Here is a 16,590-nt window from a genome sequence, read left to right as displayed (position 1 = left end):
CCAGCTTTTGGAGCAGTGATAGTAGAGCAGAACAAGTTTAAAATTAATGTGCACAACAACAAGTTTAAGCCAAAATTAGGATTCAAAATACAAAGGTGATAAAATAGAACAGAAAAAGAACGGTAGAATCATCAGGTGTAGTACCTACAGAAGAACGCCAAAAATAAGAATCTCACAAAAAATGCGAGCAATGATAATCGAACAGTGACCGGTGATGATAAATGCGAGCAGAAAGGATCGAAGCTCAACGAGCAGAGAATCGAAGCTCAACGAGCAGAGAATCGAAGCTCAACAAGAAGAGGAGCAGAGGATCGAAGCTGATTCGCGAGCAGAGAAGATCGAAGCTCAACGATCGAAGTTCATTCGCGAGCAGAGATTGAGATCAAATCTCAATAAAGGAACGCGCATCATCATCGAATGGATTGAAGAACCAGAGAGGAACGAAAGATTTGGAATGAATTGGAGTTAGGGATTTTGTTAAGGTTGGGGTTTTGTTAGGGTTAGGGATTGAAGAACGAGAAGACTCTTCTTTCTTCTTCTCCCTCTTTTTATTTCTCTGCAAAATAATTAGCCATGCCGTTTGGATTTTTTCTTTTAAGAAATATTAAAAATTTTAGGCAACACTTGATAAGTGAAGTTTAAAATAAATTTTAAGGCAACTCTTAAAAAGAATAATATATTATTTTTATAATGGTTGTTTTTGTATATTTGATAGAACAACATTTGATAAGTGTCTTTTAATTTATCAATAGCATCACTTATAGTATGTTGATTAAAATTTTTTGTTATAATCTTATTTTATTGCTACTAGTATAAAATGTTGCCTATATATATATTAGGCAATTTTTTTTAAGTATTGTCTTGAATATATGTTGCAATAGCCAAAAAATGTTGTAGTGATAATTGATTGTTTGGTGGTTGAAATTGAGTGTTTATATGTTGATTTAATAATGTTTCTTTGAAGAAATTAAGCTTGGAAGTCATTGTTGTTGTTGTTGAACCGTGAGCTTCTAAGGCTTGAATTCAAGCTTAATTGATGTATTTTGATGTGTTTATGATGGCTGAAATATTGTTCTTTGGTTTGAGAAAGATTGGATAAATTTGGTTACTGAAAATATTGAAAAATTAGTTAAAAATTAATGAATGTTTGATGAGTTTGCTTTGGTTTCTTGAAGAAGACTAAACCCTCATGTTTTTAATTATTTCATGGCTAAATTCTAATTAAGAAAGAGTTTTGGGACTGAAAATTAATTAAAAAAAATTTGAGAGTTAAAATGAAATTTCTAAAAGTTAAGTGATTAAAGCAGATGAAAAGTTTTAGGAGTCAAAATGACTTTTTTAGACTTTTGAGGAGTTAAATATTATTAAATAAATTTTGAAATATTATAATATATTATTATTATCATTTAAATAATTATCTTAATAATAAAAGAAGGAGGTTAAAATAATTAATGAAAATAGAGAATTGATAAATAAAAGCATGACTGAGGATAGATTATTGATGACTGAAAAAAAAAATATTATACAACTTAGAAATTGAGAATTGAATGACTAGACTAGGCACTGAATGATTGACTGAAAACTAAAAAATGATTTAAGAAAACTGTATGTGAGAACTGAATGTTTGATTAGGCTTTGGGTCAAACACAGGGACAGAGACACTCGTAAACTGTGTGCTGCTTTTTCATTAGCCCTAAAGATCTTGTAGGCCGAAGTTCATCTATAGAGAGTTGCTATTCCTATAAGTCAAAGTTTACTTGTAGAAGTGTTATTTTTGTAGACCAAAGTTCACCTACAGAGGGTTGCAATGTTGTGTTTAGTTCTGGAACAGCCATATCCAGCTAAAAATAATAGGTTACGTCAGGAGCGGATAGAAACCGATACATGAGCTCATGACTTACACTAGAACTAGACATGCATCATACTTGTTTCCACATATTTCTCTTTGATATATTTTCTGTGTATATGTGTGGGTGTTTTGTATGTACTTTATGATTGTTTGACTTTTGTGTTCTTTATTTATTAAGTTAAATGTATTATGTTGCTTGTTGTTGGCTAATAATAGTAAAATGAATTTAACTTCTAACTCCGACCCTACTAAGGACTCCCCAGTTCTTAACACTCCCCTCCCCCCCCCCTCTCCCCCCTCTTTCTAACCTTTTCAGCTATAGGTGCGAAGGCTTATTGCGAAGCTGCAGAAGCATAGAAGAATTTATTTACAAGTTGTGTTATTATTAGAATTAGAATTTATTTCTTCCCCCTCACCTTATTAGTTGAAGTTTTATTTAGAGGGGTAAGTTTGTATTTATTATTCATTGATTAACTATAATGTATATTATGTAATTGTTTTTTATTGGAAGTCTATGTTAAATGATTTTTAATGAATAAAAACAAAAAATTTACTAGTTTTTACCTAAAATCGGAACGTGTTAACGTATAAAGGCTCAATATTAAATAAATAATAAAAGAAATAGGTTTGTAACATCTTAATTTTGGTACGATTATGATGTACTGAAAGTTGGACCGTTATATAAATAATATTTAAAATTAGTTAATGTTTTAATCAGCTATGTTATGTATACACTAAAATTAGTCATTAAAATCAGCCATCAGTATAAGATATATGTTGAAATATATACATATTAAAAATAAATTAAACTACACATATATTTATATATAAATACATTAGTAGCTGATTTTAGTATATAAATAGTATTTTTATTTTTTTTAATAGTTATGGAACTAATTAATCAAATTAATTACTTAAACTTAACCTGAATTAACTAATGGCTTGTCATTTGATTGCATTTCATTACCTTAGTAGAGTTTTTTTTTTTTTTTTCCTAAAATGATTCTTGTTTATGTGAAGTTTAAATTTTTTCTTTTCATACTTTAATTTTTATTGACTAAAAAGGCTTATAGATTTGGCACCCCTAATTAGATAGGATGTGTTTGGTTTAGTGTTAAAAATTTTAAATGTATATTTAATTTTTTTAAAAACTTTATTTTTTTGTTTGACTATTTTTTTTCTATTCTAAAAATGTGATTCCGTAATCTAATCCGCGATCACCAAAAGTTAAAAATTCCAATTCTTGTGTTCACTTTTTTTGCTAGATCATTAATTAAAAAAAATTATTTATTATCTACTAATTCTACCCTTCATTATTTATATCATGAATTTTATTATTTTTTTATAATTTTTTTTAATGCTCTCTCATACATGTTATTATTTTTTATAAAATTTTTATTTTTTTATTTATATGAATTTTTTATCACTCTTGTTATTTTTTTGTATGGAGCTTTCTATTTAGATATTATAATTCTATTAATTCTATTAAAAATACTAGATTAAATAAGAAAATTAACATAAAAATAATATTAAAATCATAAGTAGTAAAAAATTATAAATAAAAAATACTAAAGAGTATTGATATTTAATTTATTATAATTTATTTTAATATAAAAATTATCAATCATAAATTATATTAATACCAATTCTTTTTTTTTTTTTTATGGAAAAGGGGCCTAAAACCCAATAGACACAAAGAAACTAATTGTTCATCACTCTAACAAACATAAAATATTTTCTATCTGCATCCAGCGCTTGAACAAGGAAAGGAGGCGAGGCTGTGAAATGATGGAAGCCTACCCGAAGATTATGGATTTGCTTAGCAATTCGCTTCTAATTGAAATTAATTTTACAAAATTAATTTTATATAAATTTTATTTATAAATTTTAATTCAAACATATATAATCGTTAAATCAGTTAACATATATATATATTACTAATTAAAAATAATTTTATAAAAATATAAAATTTAAATTTTTAATATATTTATTTTATATTTATTAAAATAAAATACTTAATTATTTTATTAATAATAATCTTAACATGTTCTCTAAAAATACATATTAGCAATATCCTTTTAATAATTTCTTCGCGCTAAGTAGAGTGAAATATTTACATTGATTCATAGTTATTAGAACCGAATCAGTAATTAATCCAGTCATATGACTGGATCACCGAACACTAATTTAATCGGTGCCTGGTCATAAATAAAAAAATTAAAATTATATAAATAAAATTAAAATAATATCTTAAAATTTAGAATGTAAGTCAAATATTAATAATCTAATATCAATTTTAAACATAACTAATAATCTAAAAAAAGATAATAAACTAGTCTCTAGTACAAAATATGTTCTTAATTTAAATCAACAAGAGCGAGTGAAAGATAACTCAATTGGTAAATCAAGTCCAAAGAGTGAGCTCAAAGTCGTCATCAATATCTTCATAGGACAAATTTGGAGCTTGATCAACATTTCTCTCATTTTGATTTGCATCCATATCTTCCATAGCGTTGTTACTAGATCCATCATTATCTTTGTCATCTTCCAAATTTAATTGATCTACATTTGTGTATTTTTCACAAATCAATATAAAAAATAATTCGTAATAGCAACTGACAATTAAAATATTCAAGCAATTTAAAAATTTACCAAGATCATCTAAAGTTGGTTGAATGAACATATTTGCCAAATCATTTCGTAGAGCATCAACCACTTCAGGAGTTAAAAACGACGGAAAATCTTTCAATATCCAATCCGAATAGTCATCAAATGCATCAAGACAAATTGGATCATAGTTTTGCTTTCTCATTTGATTCCTATGTTATCAATTTATGTAATTACTAAACTAAAGCATAAAAATGAACAATACCTTTTAAAATTAGGTAAATAATTATAGAAGATACCTTTGTTTTGGCCTCAAGTTATAATGAACGAAAACAAAATCGTTAAGTTTTTTATGTTCTAACCAATTCCTCTTCTTTGTGTGGATGTATTAAAAAATATTCCAATTTCGCTCACAACACGAAAAACTACAAGTTTGACATAAAACATGAATGGCTAACTTTTGTAAATTTGGTATTCCGATTCCATAAGATTTTCACCATTGGTCTTAAAATCAAAAGATGCAATGCATCACAATTAACTTTTTTAAATAAATAAACTAATAAAAAAAGATAAAACCAAATAAAATATTTACCTGGCTGTGCTTCGTTCACATAGTGTAGATTGTCTTCCAAAATCATCTTCAGCATTTTTATATATTTTCATCTCTTGTCAACTTAGAATTCAATTCTGGATCACCATATGCATAATTCTCAATTACATCTAGTAGGCCAAAAGTGAGTTGCTTATGTTTTTCAAATTCATCAGAATTGAATCGAAAAGCAGGATTTAACCAATAGCCCGCAGCATAAAGATTTTTGTGAAGTTGTGAATCCCAACAAGTATCCAAAATCTTCAAGTAAGGCTCCACAATCTTCTTTCTTCGTTGAAACCTCTTCACCATCTCTTCTTTATCCTTATAAAAAGCTTGATAAATAAAATCCATTGCAGCTTTATCTTCACTATCCACAATACGGAGCACACGAACAAGTGGCTCAGTAAAATTGACAATGTCTGTACATTGATTCCAAAACTTAGAGTCTAAGACTTCATCTACAAATGTTTTAGCTTCTTTGGAGTAGGTTGAGATTGTCCATTCTTTAGAAGTTACCATAGCTCTAAATGCATCTTTTTGAGCTCCAAGGCGACGAGCATGTACGACTCATATTTGACATCTATGGGAGAATCACGGCGGAATAAGTGATGAAACTTTCCGCCAAAGTTGATGATGTTAGTGGTGGTAGTTCTGTACACTTGACATTTGTGCAGATGACCCACCTCTCGCACCACCACCGATTCATGTTGCCAGTTCAGTGGAAGACATAGAGGTGGGTAACGAAAACTCCGACGAAGAGTACGTTGCGAATAGCAACAATAGTGATTCCTCTGAAGATGATGAGGAGGAGAAGTTTGTACCAAAGACGCCGGCCGAGAACTTGGTGCGCTGTGTTTTGCCTCTCCCCCACCTGATTTCGGCGCTATCAAATGTACCAAGTCACTATCATACATTGGATTTAGACGTAATGCATGAAAAATCTCTGTTTTCCAACACCAGGAAAAAGGATTACAACCTAGATGGTGGGGTAAAGTTTCGGGTCGGCCACAGATTCAAATGCCGAGATGCAGTAATGCAGGGTGTGAAGAACTACAATATTCGCAAAAATATTGAGTACTGAGTGGGCATGTGCATTGTCGTCAAGCTACAAATGGATATCCATGGAGTCTCCGTGTTGTCCTCCGACAGAACCTTGGATACTAGTGAGTTCAAGTTTAATTGAGGCGTACTTACTCATTTATGATTGCTAAATATTGAGTAGTTTCTAACCATGGATATTTTATTTCATTAGGGAGGTCTGGAGAGTTGGTGGAGCGTATACTTGTTTAGCACCCACCATGTCCCAAGACCATCGACAGTTGGACAACAGCCTCATCTGCAAGATCATCTTGCCGTTGATACAGTCAAACCCATCCATCAGCATCCATATCCTGCAAGGTGCAATTCAGCAAAGCTATCACTTCAAACATTCCTATAAAAAGGTCTAGATGGCGAAACAAAAGACAATTACGCAGATATACAGAAATTGGAAGGAGTCAAACAACAAGGTGGCAAAACTACTGCAAGCACTGTAGACTTGTTGTCCTGAAACTATTTGTGAGCTCAAGGTCGTACCTTACTACGATGGGCACCTTCTGTAGATGGACCAAGTTGTTCGACTTGTCTGTCATCAGGTACCCCCCGATCAGTAATAAGATGCAACACCTCGCATACTGTCGGAGTGTCTCTAGGTCGTCCGTCTGTGGCATCTGACGTACACGGTCACACAGCCATGTAAGCTTCAACGAAAACGACTCCTTTCTCTGCGTCCCCTGTTGTGGTACCATTGAAGGCCGAGCACTGAGTAGCCGCTCCACCAACTCCCACATCTCCGTGTCGTACCACTTGTAGAAGTCACAGAAGCATCCCCAACTGGCTCCCTGTGTTCACGTAACCCAAAGTGGTACGCCACGTCCTGCAGGGTGATAGTGGTCTCACCCTGCGACAGATGGAACGTGTAGATCTCCGGACACCATCGCTCCACGAATGTCGTGATTAGGGAGTTGTCGAATACGAAATTTCTGAGAGGCACCATGTCGCCGAATGCAGCCTCCCTCAGACACGGGACGATGGCCTCGGGTGGTGGAAACATGTGACTCACTCGCCGGAGCAGGAGTAGGCGAGGCCTCTGACAACCAAAAATATTTCAAGATCATTAAAAATTAAAAATTTGTATAGGTCCATCAACATATCAAGCTGTCTTAACTATTCTATACATTTGCTTAACAGAATTTTACACGTAAGTACTAACTGAATTTATGTCGACACAACATTTTTCGTTAACATGTACTTACTTAACTAATACAAATTTTCTCAATACGTTACATGAAATTAAAACATTTAATAAAATAATTAATAATCTAACCATCAAACTTTGACTTAATAATCTAATTATCAAACTTGGATAGTTAATAACTAAATAATAAATTAACAAATGTGTGACCAAGAAACTAACGTCAACGGTCGGATAACATCTACCCCAATATTTAAACTCTAAATAATTATGTACTTAACAACTTAATTACCAAAAAATAATAACCACATTCCTAGAATTATTAATTACTATCAGTAACCTATTTTTAATGATACAAATTGTATTCTAATTCTTGACAAGTACCCTAACCATGGCTATATATATATGGAATTACATCAAACTTAAGTTAATAAAACTAACCGCAAAGTCAGCTATCCCGGCGTAGTGCCATATCGCATTCAGCCTGTTGATGTCCCGATCACGTGTATCTGCGCGCACCATCTTTGTCTTACTCAATAATATAGTCAGAAAGGGATAGAAGAGAGAAGAAAGTGGTCGAAAGATTCAAACTGGGACCCAGAACCTCATTGTAAATGATATCTATACATAGGCATCCCCCAGCCTGTGTAAACGAAATATACACGTGTTAAGGGTATACATGGTCCGGTCCGACCCGAAGACCCAACCCAAGACAAAAGAATTTTGGGCCATGATGGCCCGGACCCGAAGTGGTCCGGGGCTGACCCGGAAAAAAAAATGAAACCAGAGAGAGGGATGAAACCGAGACCGGACCATAGCTCAGGTCACCCAAACCCGACCCGATGAGAATCATAATTAACAATGAAGAATGAACTAAGGCACACATTCATAGTTTCATATAGCCATTAGCCTCACGCAGTCACGCCTCACAAGCCCTCAACCACGCACCCTGCCGCTGTGCCACAGTCCCCTCTTAGCCCTTTCCCCTCAGAACTTCACGGCGCCGTCACCTGCTTCTTGTTGCAGCCCTCTCTGTGCCTCTCACCGACCGTCGCACTCTTTCCCTTTCAGCCCTCTCTCTGTCTCTCACCAGCCACCATGACAACGCCCATCACCGCTCCCCAGCCTCGAAGTCACAACGGTGGTGCACTGCTTCTCGCCTCCCCGTGATGACGTCCCTCAATGACTGCAAATGGCTACAATTTCTATGACCATCAAAACCTGAACAACGACGACAACGACAACGACTGCTTCTGACGCTGGTCTTCTTTTTCTTCTTCTTCTCTTCTTTGGCCCCTACTCAAGCTTACATATATAATTAATGTTTTGAATTTCTAATTAAGGGTTTGATTATTAAAATTTTTTATTAGAAATTTCAATTATTAAAATGTCTGATTAGAAATTTGATTATTGAAATTTCTTATTGAAATTTCTGATTAAAAATTTTGATTATTGTCCTAATTAAGTGTTTATTATGCTTCCTTTTTCAGTGAAGTGTTTATTGTTCTAATCAAAATTTTGATTATTCTTCTAACTCTTGATTATTGAAACTTTTGATTAGGTGCAACTATGTTCTTCCTGTTTAAGTGTTTTGTTCTAATTATTACTAAACTTTTGATGAGTTGCTAATTATTGTTAAATTTGTTTAGGATACGAAAAATGAGAGAAGAGGATAATTGTGTTTCTCCACCAATTACCGAAGAAAACAAAACAATAAAAATTGAGATTGAAAATCTTGCTGCTCCTGCTCTTAATGCCTCCACAACTCCTGATTAATTGTTCTAGATTTTTTTAGGTAAATTTTACTATGTGAATTGGGAAATAATGGTCGAAAATTTTCACATGATAAAAGCTCAGTTTTTACCCGATTTTCAGCCAACCTGAAGGTGTGTAAATTTCATCGAGTCTAGGACCAAGTTAAGGTCTAAGAAATAGGCTCGATATATATTTCGAACAGGGTCTAGATTAGGACAAACTCGATGTAACCCAACCCATGTACACCCTAACACGTGTCACGCGTACTAACAAGATAAGGCTAGAAAACGTATTTTCGTAATAATTTTTTTATAATTATTTATTTCAGTAAATAAAATATTTATTTAATTTATTTAAATAAAAAATCCTATATATATATACAAGATACAAAATAAAAAAAAAATTACAATATTTTATAATATTTGGAATCTTATCTTGTACTTGTTACCCAGAACAAAGAATAATGAACAGAACGGACATGATAGACAAAATAATTACACTTAGTTTGAGCTTGGAAAAAAAAAAGTACTACAATGAATACGTACTTTTTTTTTTATAATTTGAAGAATCTTGAATTTCTTCTATTGTTTTATTATTATTATTATTATTATTATTATTATTATTTTGTCATTGCTTTATTAAAAGCCACATTCAAGAGTCTTAACTTTCTCTCACCGGCGTTTACTAATAGCATACTCAGATTCTAAAAACACCCATAATGATCTATAAAAAACAGAAATGAGGCAAAAATTGAAAGCAGAAGTTAAGACTATCCTGTCGTGCTATTTTTACAAATTTTTATATGGTTCCCAAAACAAATAAACCCGTGTATAGCTTCGTGTTGTACTGTCATATACTCATATTCCTCCCACTATGTTAGAAGAGGTTATACGTGTTTCTTCTTTTTGTGAAAGAGTAAAGTATCCGTATTGTTAAATTCATCCACATTCAAGTACAGTCACATAAGGCAGGGTAGAATCAGCTAGTGGATGGACCCCAAACAGTGTAGAGGGACTCGATCCATAAAGAACATTAAATGCAAGAATGTAGACTATCATTGATCTCCCAATGCATTAAGCCTATCTTTTTGTACAGATGTGATTGTAAACAATATTAGCACAAAATACCACACCCCATAAAGAGGACAAAATACATTAGGAACAGGTAAGTGTTATTTTCCGAATTTTATTGTACCTCTCATGTTTTGAACGAATAAGTGGAACCTAATGAAATGAGGATCCTCTAGTTGCCTGTTCCTGCAAAGACAGCAAAAAAAAAAAAAAAAAAACAAAGAAAGCAGCAACTAATGTACAAATCAATAAAAAATTCATGCCAATAGGTATAGATACGATAGACAATACAAAATTACTCTTCACAAAATTCATACCTAAGGCAACAATTGAATCTTCTGGGACTAAACTGTTCCTTGCCACAAATGTCATCAAAAACCAAATTCATACCTGCAAGTAACTTGCACAATATTCCAGTGAAAAATTTCAGGCTCAACTTAAGGGTAAGAAAAGAAAACCAGAATCACAAGCCTAAACGGGACCAGAGATACAGAAAGAATTTAATATCATTTAGACAATGTACTGCCAAATGTAGAAGCCACCCATGGTTGCTGGCAACACTACTTTTGCTTTGTCAGTCATTGCAAACACAACCTCCTTATCGCCACCGATAGCACATCCCTTTCACTTTTGTTAATGTGGCCAGAAGCATTGGTGTTATTATTCTGCTGAACCATATGTAGAGTTAAAGGGGAACGGTGAAGCAAAAACAGATCAGAATTATAAGAAAAATTAGTATGGACCGTCATTTAGAGTAAAGGTGGATCTTGACAATGGATTTCAGAGTACATGATAAAAAGGTGGAGTTGAGGGTGGTGTTTTTGATGGGGATGGAACTTGGAAGGTGTTTTTTTTTTTTTTTTTTTCAGTGGATTAGACTTGTTACGATGTGAAGAATGTATAGGCAGATAAGTCGTAAAACCTGCAGTTTATGGCATTGAAGAATTTGTAGTGGCAAAGGAGTTAACAACTACTGCTAGAGGTAGAGATAGTAACTGCACAAAATTTTTACAACTTATACCTGGAGTGTATACTCCCATTGTCTTGCTAAAATTCTTCAGAATGTCAACCCTTTGTCTATGATCACTTTATTCCTAAAGCTCTATGTCATGTTACTTTCAACCTTAGTTAGAAGCCTTAATTCCCTCACGGTGACCTCAGGCCCCACCAAGTGAATCCCAAGCATCATCCCTTTCCATTACATGACACCCTATCTGAGCAACACAACACAGAACAAACAAACAGCCGAAAACACAGAATCGCTCCCATAGCTGCGTTCAAAATAGCCTAAAATAACCTTAAGCATATAAGGCATGATTACTTCTGGCAAAAGGATGCAAAAATCCCTTCACCCCTTTTCAATCACTGATAGTGGCTTGGATATACTAGTTCACCATCATGTTTGTCACATTGCTGCATTTTCTCTCAAGCTTTGAAAACCCAAAATCTAATTCTTAGATTGATGTTCACGGCTTATCTAAGAAAATAATCAAAATATAGAAATAAAATCAAAACATGATGTAAGCACAATATTTTTATTAGGTATATCAGGTAGATAAATCTTGTCAAAGTATGGCTCCAGTTTTGTACAGTACTAAATGATGTGCAGTAGAGTAAGCCAAGTATTACAGAATAAATTATATACCATGATAATCATGAATGCATAGATTATTGTGAATCAACACATGAAATAGAAAGAAAATGAATGAGAGTTGTTCAAGCTCAATAGGATCAAAGAAAGAGACCAAAACTGAACTCCATAAAAAGGACTGAAATATTAATAAGTACTCTACCCATCAATATAATAGATATTCAAATATTCAAATATAGTAAACAATGTACCAGTTTTATCAATCTGGTAGTTATATTGAACAAAATGAGTAATCATGTTAGTGACTCAATGCGCTACAATACAATAACTTTATTCAATCTATGTGGTCCAATTCTTCAATAATAGAAAGAATATGCCTATTGTAAAATTTGTTTGTTCTACTCAACTAGCCCCAACAAATTGGATGGACAAAATGACTTCCTAAAATAGTTCCACCACAGTTATAGAAGATTAGACCTAGAATATTACCATCCATCACTGTGAAAACATTAAAATAAGCTAACACTATTCTATAACAATAAAAAGGTCCCCTGAAAAAATAGGAATTTGATAATCAAAGTAGCCATTTTCACAATGGCAGATCATACTGGTTTATCTATTTTATACAATAATAACTAAGTCAAGGAAACTACCCAAAAATGCAATCAACATGACAAGGTTTTCCTTGGTTGTGTTGCAAATTAAAAATGTAAATGTTATGGAGCATCAACCATTGATACATAATGCTAATACGTGTAAAAAACCAGAAACATCTGCCAAGATCCATATGTTTCAAATGCAAATATGCGTGCATAGTCACTATATATTGTTCATTGTGTAAAACTTTTGATAAGACGAGAAAACTGATATAACTATTTTGTGCAGAAGGAAATTAGAGATAAATATATACCCAAACTTAGCCACAAGCATTTTAAAGTTTGGGTTGTCATATGGACATATGGAGGCTTCTTGGACCCCTCAAGACTAAGAGACATTATCGCAAACCAAGCATTGGATTAAAAACAGTAAAACCTTATACTAAAATAACATTGGTTTCCATATCGATTACCTGCTCAAACACTAAGTGGTTTGGCTTGTTGCCAAGAGGCCCTAACAATCGATCAACATAAATGCAAGAGTTTATAGAAATAACTTTACCATACAATGCAGCATGTCCTAAAAAAGGCACCAAGAGGCACTGACCTTTTCAATTGCCTCTCATCAATGCCATAGCTGCTTCACCTTCTAGATTATGTGACTACAAATATAAGAATAGCATAAGATAGGAAACAGGATAGAAAACAGACCAAGAAAAAGTCATTACAAAATATTACAGAGACATTTTGTATTCCAAATTAGACAGAAGACGAAAGGTTCATGAGCCAACAACACCAGTTATTCCTTCTTTTTTCTTTACTCTCTTTTTTTTTTTTTTTTTTGGCATTTGTTTGAAATGACATAAAGAAGATGGCTCTAAAACCAATAACCCACATCACAATAAGCAATACAAGTTTCAATTTTTCATATCTACCCTCAACTCCACAATCCTACTAAAGCTTTTTGCCTCCACCACCTGCATTGTTGCCTCCAGCAGCCTGACCTGCTTTCTTTGCCGCTTTCTCCTGTAGAGCTTTTGCATCTCTGCCCATGAAAATAAATAAACAATCACAATCGAGCATTAATCAGATATAGAAGATAGAGTTTATGTGTTGTTGGAAGAAGAACAACCTTTCCCTGCGTTGTTCTGGGGTCAATCCATCACTCTTAGACTGTTTAGCTTTTCCAGCATTTCTGGCCTGAGCCCTCTCACGGTCTCGATCTCTTTGGTTACCGCGTTCGCCAGAGTTAAGTCAAATTTTGGAAAAATTTGCATAAAAAAATTTAATGTATCATAGCATTCATTATGCAACAGGTTATCAATTTTTCTCAAGAAACAAAAGGAACTTGCTATACAAGAAAAGGTAATCAGAACGCATCAAAAGGATATGAGTCATTGTTGATCGATGATTCTTGTGAAAACCAAACGAGATCGTAGACTAAGAAGAGCCCCTTAGGAATCAAAACGCAAGCAAAATAATAAGCAAGATTTCAACACCGAAATGAGGAACATATAACGAAATTTATATATAAGAAATGGGGGAGGGGGGAATTGTTGAGAGAGAGAGAGAGAGAGAACGGAATGTGGCAAAGGAAAAGTACCTGGCGAACAGAGAATAATGAATGATAAAGCCCTGCGAATTGTGGAGAGAATGGAAGAGAAGGTGACTAAATATAATGCAAAAAAGTGAGGATTTGAAAACAGGAATGGAAGAGTCTAGAGACACAACTCAAATCATGAAATCAAGTGGGAATAAATAAATTAATGGGCTTGAAATGACGCGGCAACTGGATTTTTTATTCTAATAAATAAATTAATTATAATAATTACTGAAAATAAATAATTTAAAAAAGAGAAAGTATAAGGAACTAATGGAATATCTGTACAATGTATATAATGGGGGGTTTAAGAATGTTCAATTCAGTAGAATATCTCGGATGGTTATTCTGGATAGTATGAATGTATTGTGTTTGAGAAATTAGTAGTATTTTACCTAAATGTTTATTTTTTAACTCATATTAAGCCAAATAAACAGCTCATTGTACACATTGTACAGACTCCATTAACTCTCTAACAAAATTTTTTAAAAAATATTTATCATAAACGTGGAAAATAACCGTTTCATCATGCAACGTGTGACAATCATAAACGGTTATCTCCCACTCTTCAATTCTTTTTCTAATTTATTTATCTTCCATTCTTTCATGAAACTTGAATTGCGTACTAATTTTTTATTTTTTAAAATTTAAATTAATCTAATTTGAACATAATTTAATCTAAAATTTTTTATGTACTTTTTAATTGAACAAACATATTTATTTTAATCTCTTTTACCAATTTTTTTATGGATTGATTATAAGCTAAAAGTTTGGATTGTTGAAATTATTGATATTATTAATATTTTTTATTATTTTTTAAAAATATATTTTTTTACAAATACACGTATAAACGAGATATATACGTATCACGTCCACTTGTGTTACCTCGTTTACAATGTAAATAAGGTAAAAAAGTATTTATTTTGATAAATATTTTTTAAATTATTTATTTCAATAATTATTATAATTAATTTATTTATTAAAATAAAAAATCCCGCGGCAACTTCACCTTATTCCCCCGTTCGCAACGTCCCTTTTCCCCTTTTCTATAAATTCTAATTAACACCATTTTATACTTAATGTAATTTTTTTTTCTTCAAATAAACCACCAATTGTAATATTGGTTGTTCAATTGGTTAATCTTTTTTGTTTTCTAACCTTCTGTCCTTTTTTCCTTTTAGAAAATAAAACTCTTTTTTAATCTGAAAAAAGAAACCACAAATACAATACCTTTATAATTTATTTATGTTTCATTTGACTCATATGATCATGCAGCTAGACGCCGATGACCACGATTTCACGGTTCCTTTTCTTCGTTTTTAACCAGATATTGTCATTTTCAAATGGATAACATTATTCTTTAAAAATTATAAATAACAAATAAATTTTTTATTTGATAAATGATTGATGCATTTTATTTGGATTATTGATGAAGATTTTGATTTATTATTTAAAAGCTACATGCAAAAAATAATTGATAGGGTTCCAGACGCCGCATAGGCGGTAATAGCTTGCCAAACACTATATAGGCGGTAATAGCTTGCCAAACACCATATAGGCGGCAAGTCTTTAGCATAGAAAATTAGAAACTCAGAAAAGCAAGTTATTACTGACCTATCATGAACCAAAATCCAATCCGATATTTATAATTTGGTTAATTTAAAAACTAAACCAAATTTTTAGTTAATTAAAAATATAATTTTTGATTAATTAATTAAATTAGTTGTATACAATAAAATTGGTTATTTATGGATTAGTAAAATTTGAAACCAATTTTTAATCAGTTATTAAAATAAAAAATAATTTTAAAAAAATAATCAATTTTTATATAGAAAAATCAGAAAAATTGATTTTGAATTGAAGATTTTTATACAAAAAATTAGTTTTTACATCTAAAAATCGATTTTTACACAAAAATTAATTTTTTTACATACAAAAATTTAAATTTTTATCTTTTTTAAATTGAATTTTTTTAATTTAAAAATTAATTTTTTTCTTTTTAAATAATACGACTAACCTTTATAAATAATGAAATCTCTTCCGTTAACATTTCTAATTTTCTTCAACACCTTTTCTATTCAAATAAGGCACAATTTCCTTCACAAAACCAACTTTGGAAAAGCAAGTCTAATCACTTTAGTAATTAGAAAACATAAACATAAAGATAAGTCTAATCATATATGGAAAAGCAAGTCTAATCTCTTTACCACCTAAGTGTTTAGAACATAACTAAAGAAAACATAAACAATAAGACTTTCTAGTCATTCTCAAGTGCAATTGAATCTGAACCTACCGAGCAAGTAATGTCCTCTGATAAAATCGAATCTGCACAAAAAAATAGCTATAATTATCAATTTAAAAAAAATTATAAAAATTAACAAAATAATTTAATTAATTTTATTTATCATTTGAATCTACATAAGTTAAACTAAAATATTTTCTAAGTAAATCAAACAAACCGATTCTTTTTACCAATTAAGCAACAAATAAAATTATGCTCTATATTCAATTAACATGGTTAAATCTCCTCCCTTAATAATTTTTTTCCCTCCAATCATTGCTCATGTTCCATATAACTATGATTAGAGTGTTAAGCATGTTCCATATTCAAGCTAACTAACAGAGAAAAATTATAAAATATATATTGGAATTGATAAATTATCATATAATATATTTAAGAGACATTTAATATTTAAT

The 16,590-nt window shown here is 31.7% G+C and overlaps 2 protein-coding genes across 2 annotated transcripts; both read right to left on the bottom strand.

Annotated features, from left to right (window-relative positions):
- Nucleotides 1–4,081: 4,081 nt before the first annotated feature.
- Nucleotides 4,082–5,186, bottom strand: LOC140177061 (uncharacterized). The gene is made up of 3 exons (XM_072209461.1): nucleotides 5,049–5,186; nucleotides 4,502–4,668; nucleotides 4,082–4,411 (listed from the first exon to the last, which is right to left on the bottom strand). Exons 1-3 carry the CDS (start codon nucleotides 5,117–5,119, stop codon nucleotides 4,254–4,256), a joined length of 396 nt encoding a protein of 131 aa, XP_072065562.1. The 5' UTR covers nucleotides 5,120–5,186; the 3' UTR covers nucleotides 4,082–4,253.
- On the bottom strand, nucleotides 5,124–10,648 carry LOC112727685 (uncharacterized). Its single transcript, XM_029290766.2, has 5 exons — nucleotides 10,424–10,648; nucleotides 10,231–10,292; nucleotides 7,723–7,790; nucleotides 6,624–7,176; nucleotides 5,124–6,439 (listed from the first exon to the last, which is right to left on the bottom strand). Exons 1-4 carry the CDS (start codon nucleotides 10,492–10,494, stop codon nucleotides 6,790–6,792), a joined length of 588 nt encoding a protein of 195 aa, XP_029146599.1. The 5' UTR covers nucleotides 10,495–10,648; the 3' UTR covers nucleotides 5,124–6,439; nucleotides 6,624–6,789.
- Between the last annotated feature and the right edge of the window lie 5,942 nt (nucleotides 10,649–16,590).

This window comes from Arachis hypogaea, chromosome 12, assembly GCF_003086295.3.
Source record: "Arachis hypogaea cultivar Tifrunner chromosome 12, arahy.Tifrunner.gnm2.J5K5, whole genome shotgun sequence".
NCBI classification, from domain to species: Eukaryota; Viridiplantae; Streptophyta; class Magnoliopsida; order Fabales; family Fabaceae; genus Arachis; species Arachis hypogaea.
The sequence above is the reverse complement of the archived record's forward strand: the minus strand, read 5'-3'. Positions and strand labels throughout refer to the sequence as shown.

Coding starts and splice junctions, on each gene's coding strand:
- LOC140177061 (XM_072209461.1), bottom strand. CDS start 5,119: ATGAAAATATATAAAAATGCTGAAGATGATTTTGGAAGACAATCTACA. Junction 4,669..5,048: donor TGTGAACGAAGCACAGCCAG/GTAAATATTTTA, acceptor TTGATAACATAG/GAATCAAATGAGAAAGCAAA. Junction 4,412..4,501: donor ACCAACTTTAGATGATCTTG/GTAAATTTTTAA, acceptor ACACAAATGTAG/ATCAATTAAATTTGGAAGAT.
- LOC112727685 (XM_029290766.2), bottom strand. CDS start 10,494: ATGAATTTGGTTTTTGATGACATTTGTGGCAAGGAACAGTTTAGTCCC. Junction 10,293..10,423: donor AGATTCAATTGTTGCCTTAG/GTATGAATTTTG, acceptor CTGTCTTTGCAG/GAACAGGCAACTAGAGGATC. Junction 7,791..10,230: donor ATTCGTTCAAAACATGAGAG/GTACAATAAAAT, acceptor TGGTGCGCGCAG/ATACACGTGATCGGGACATC.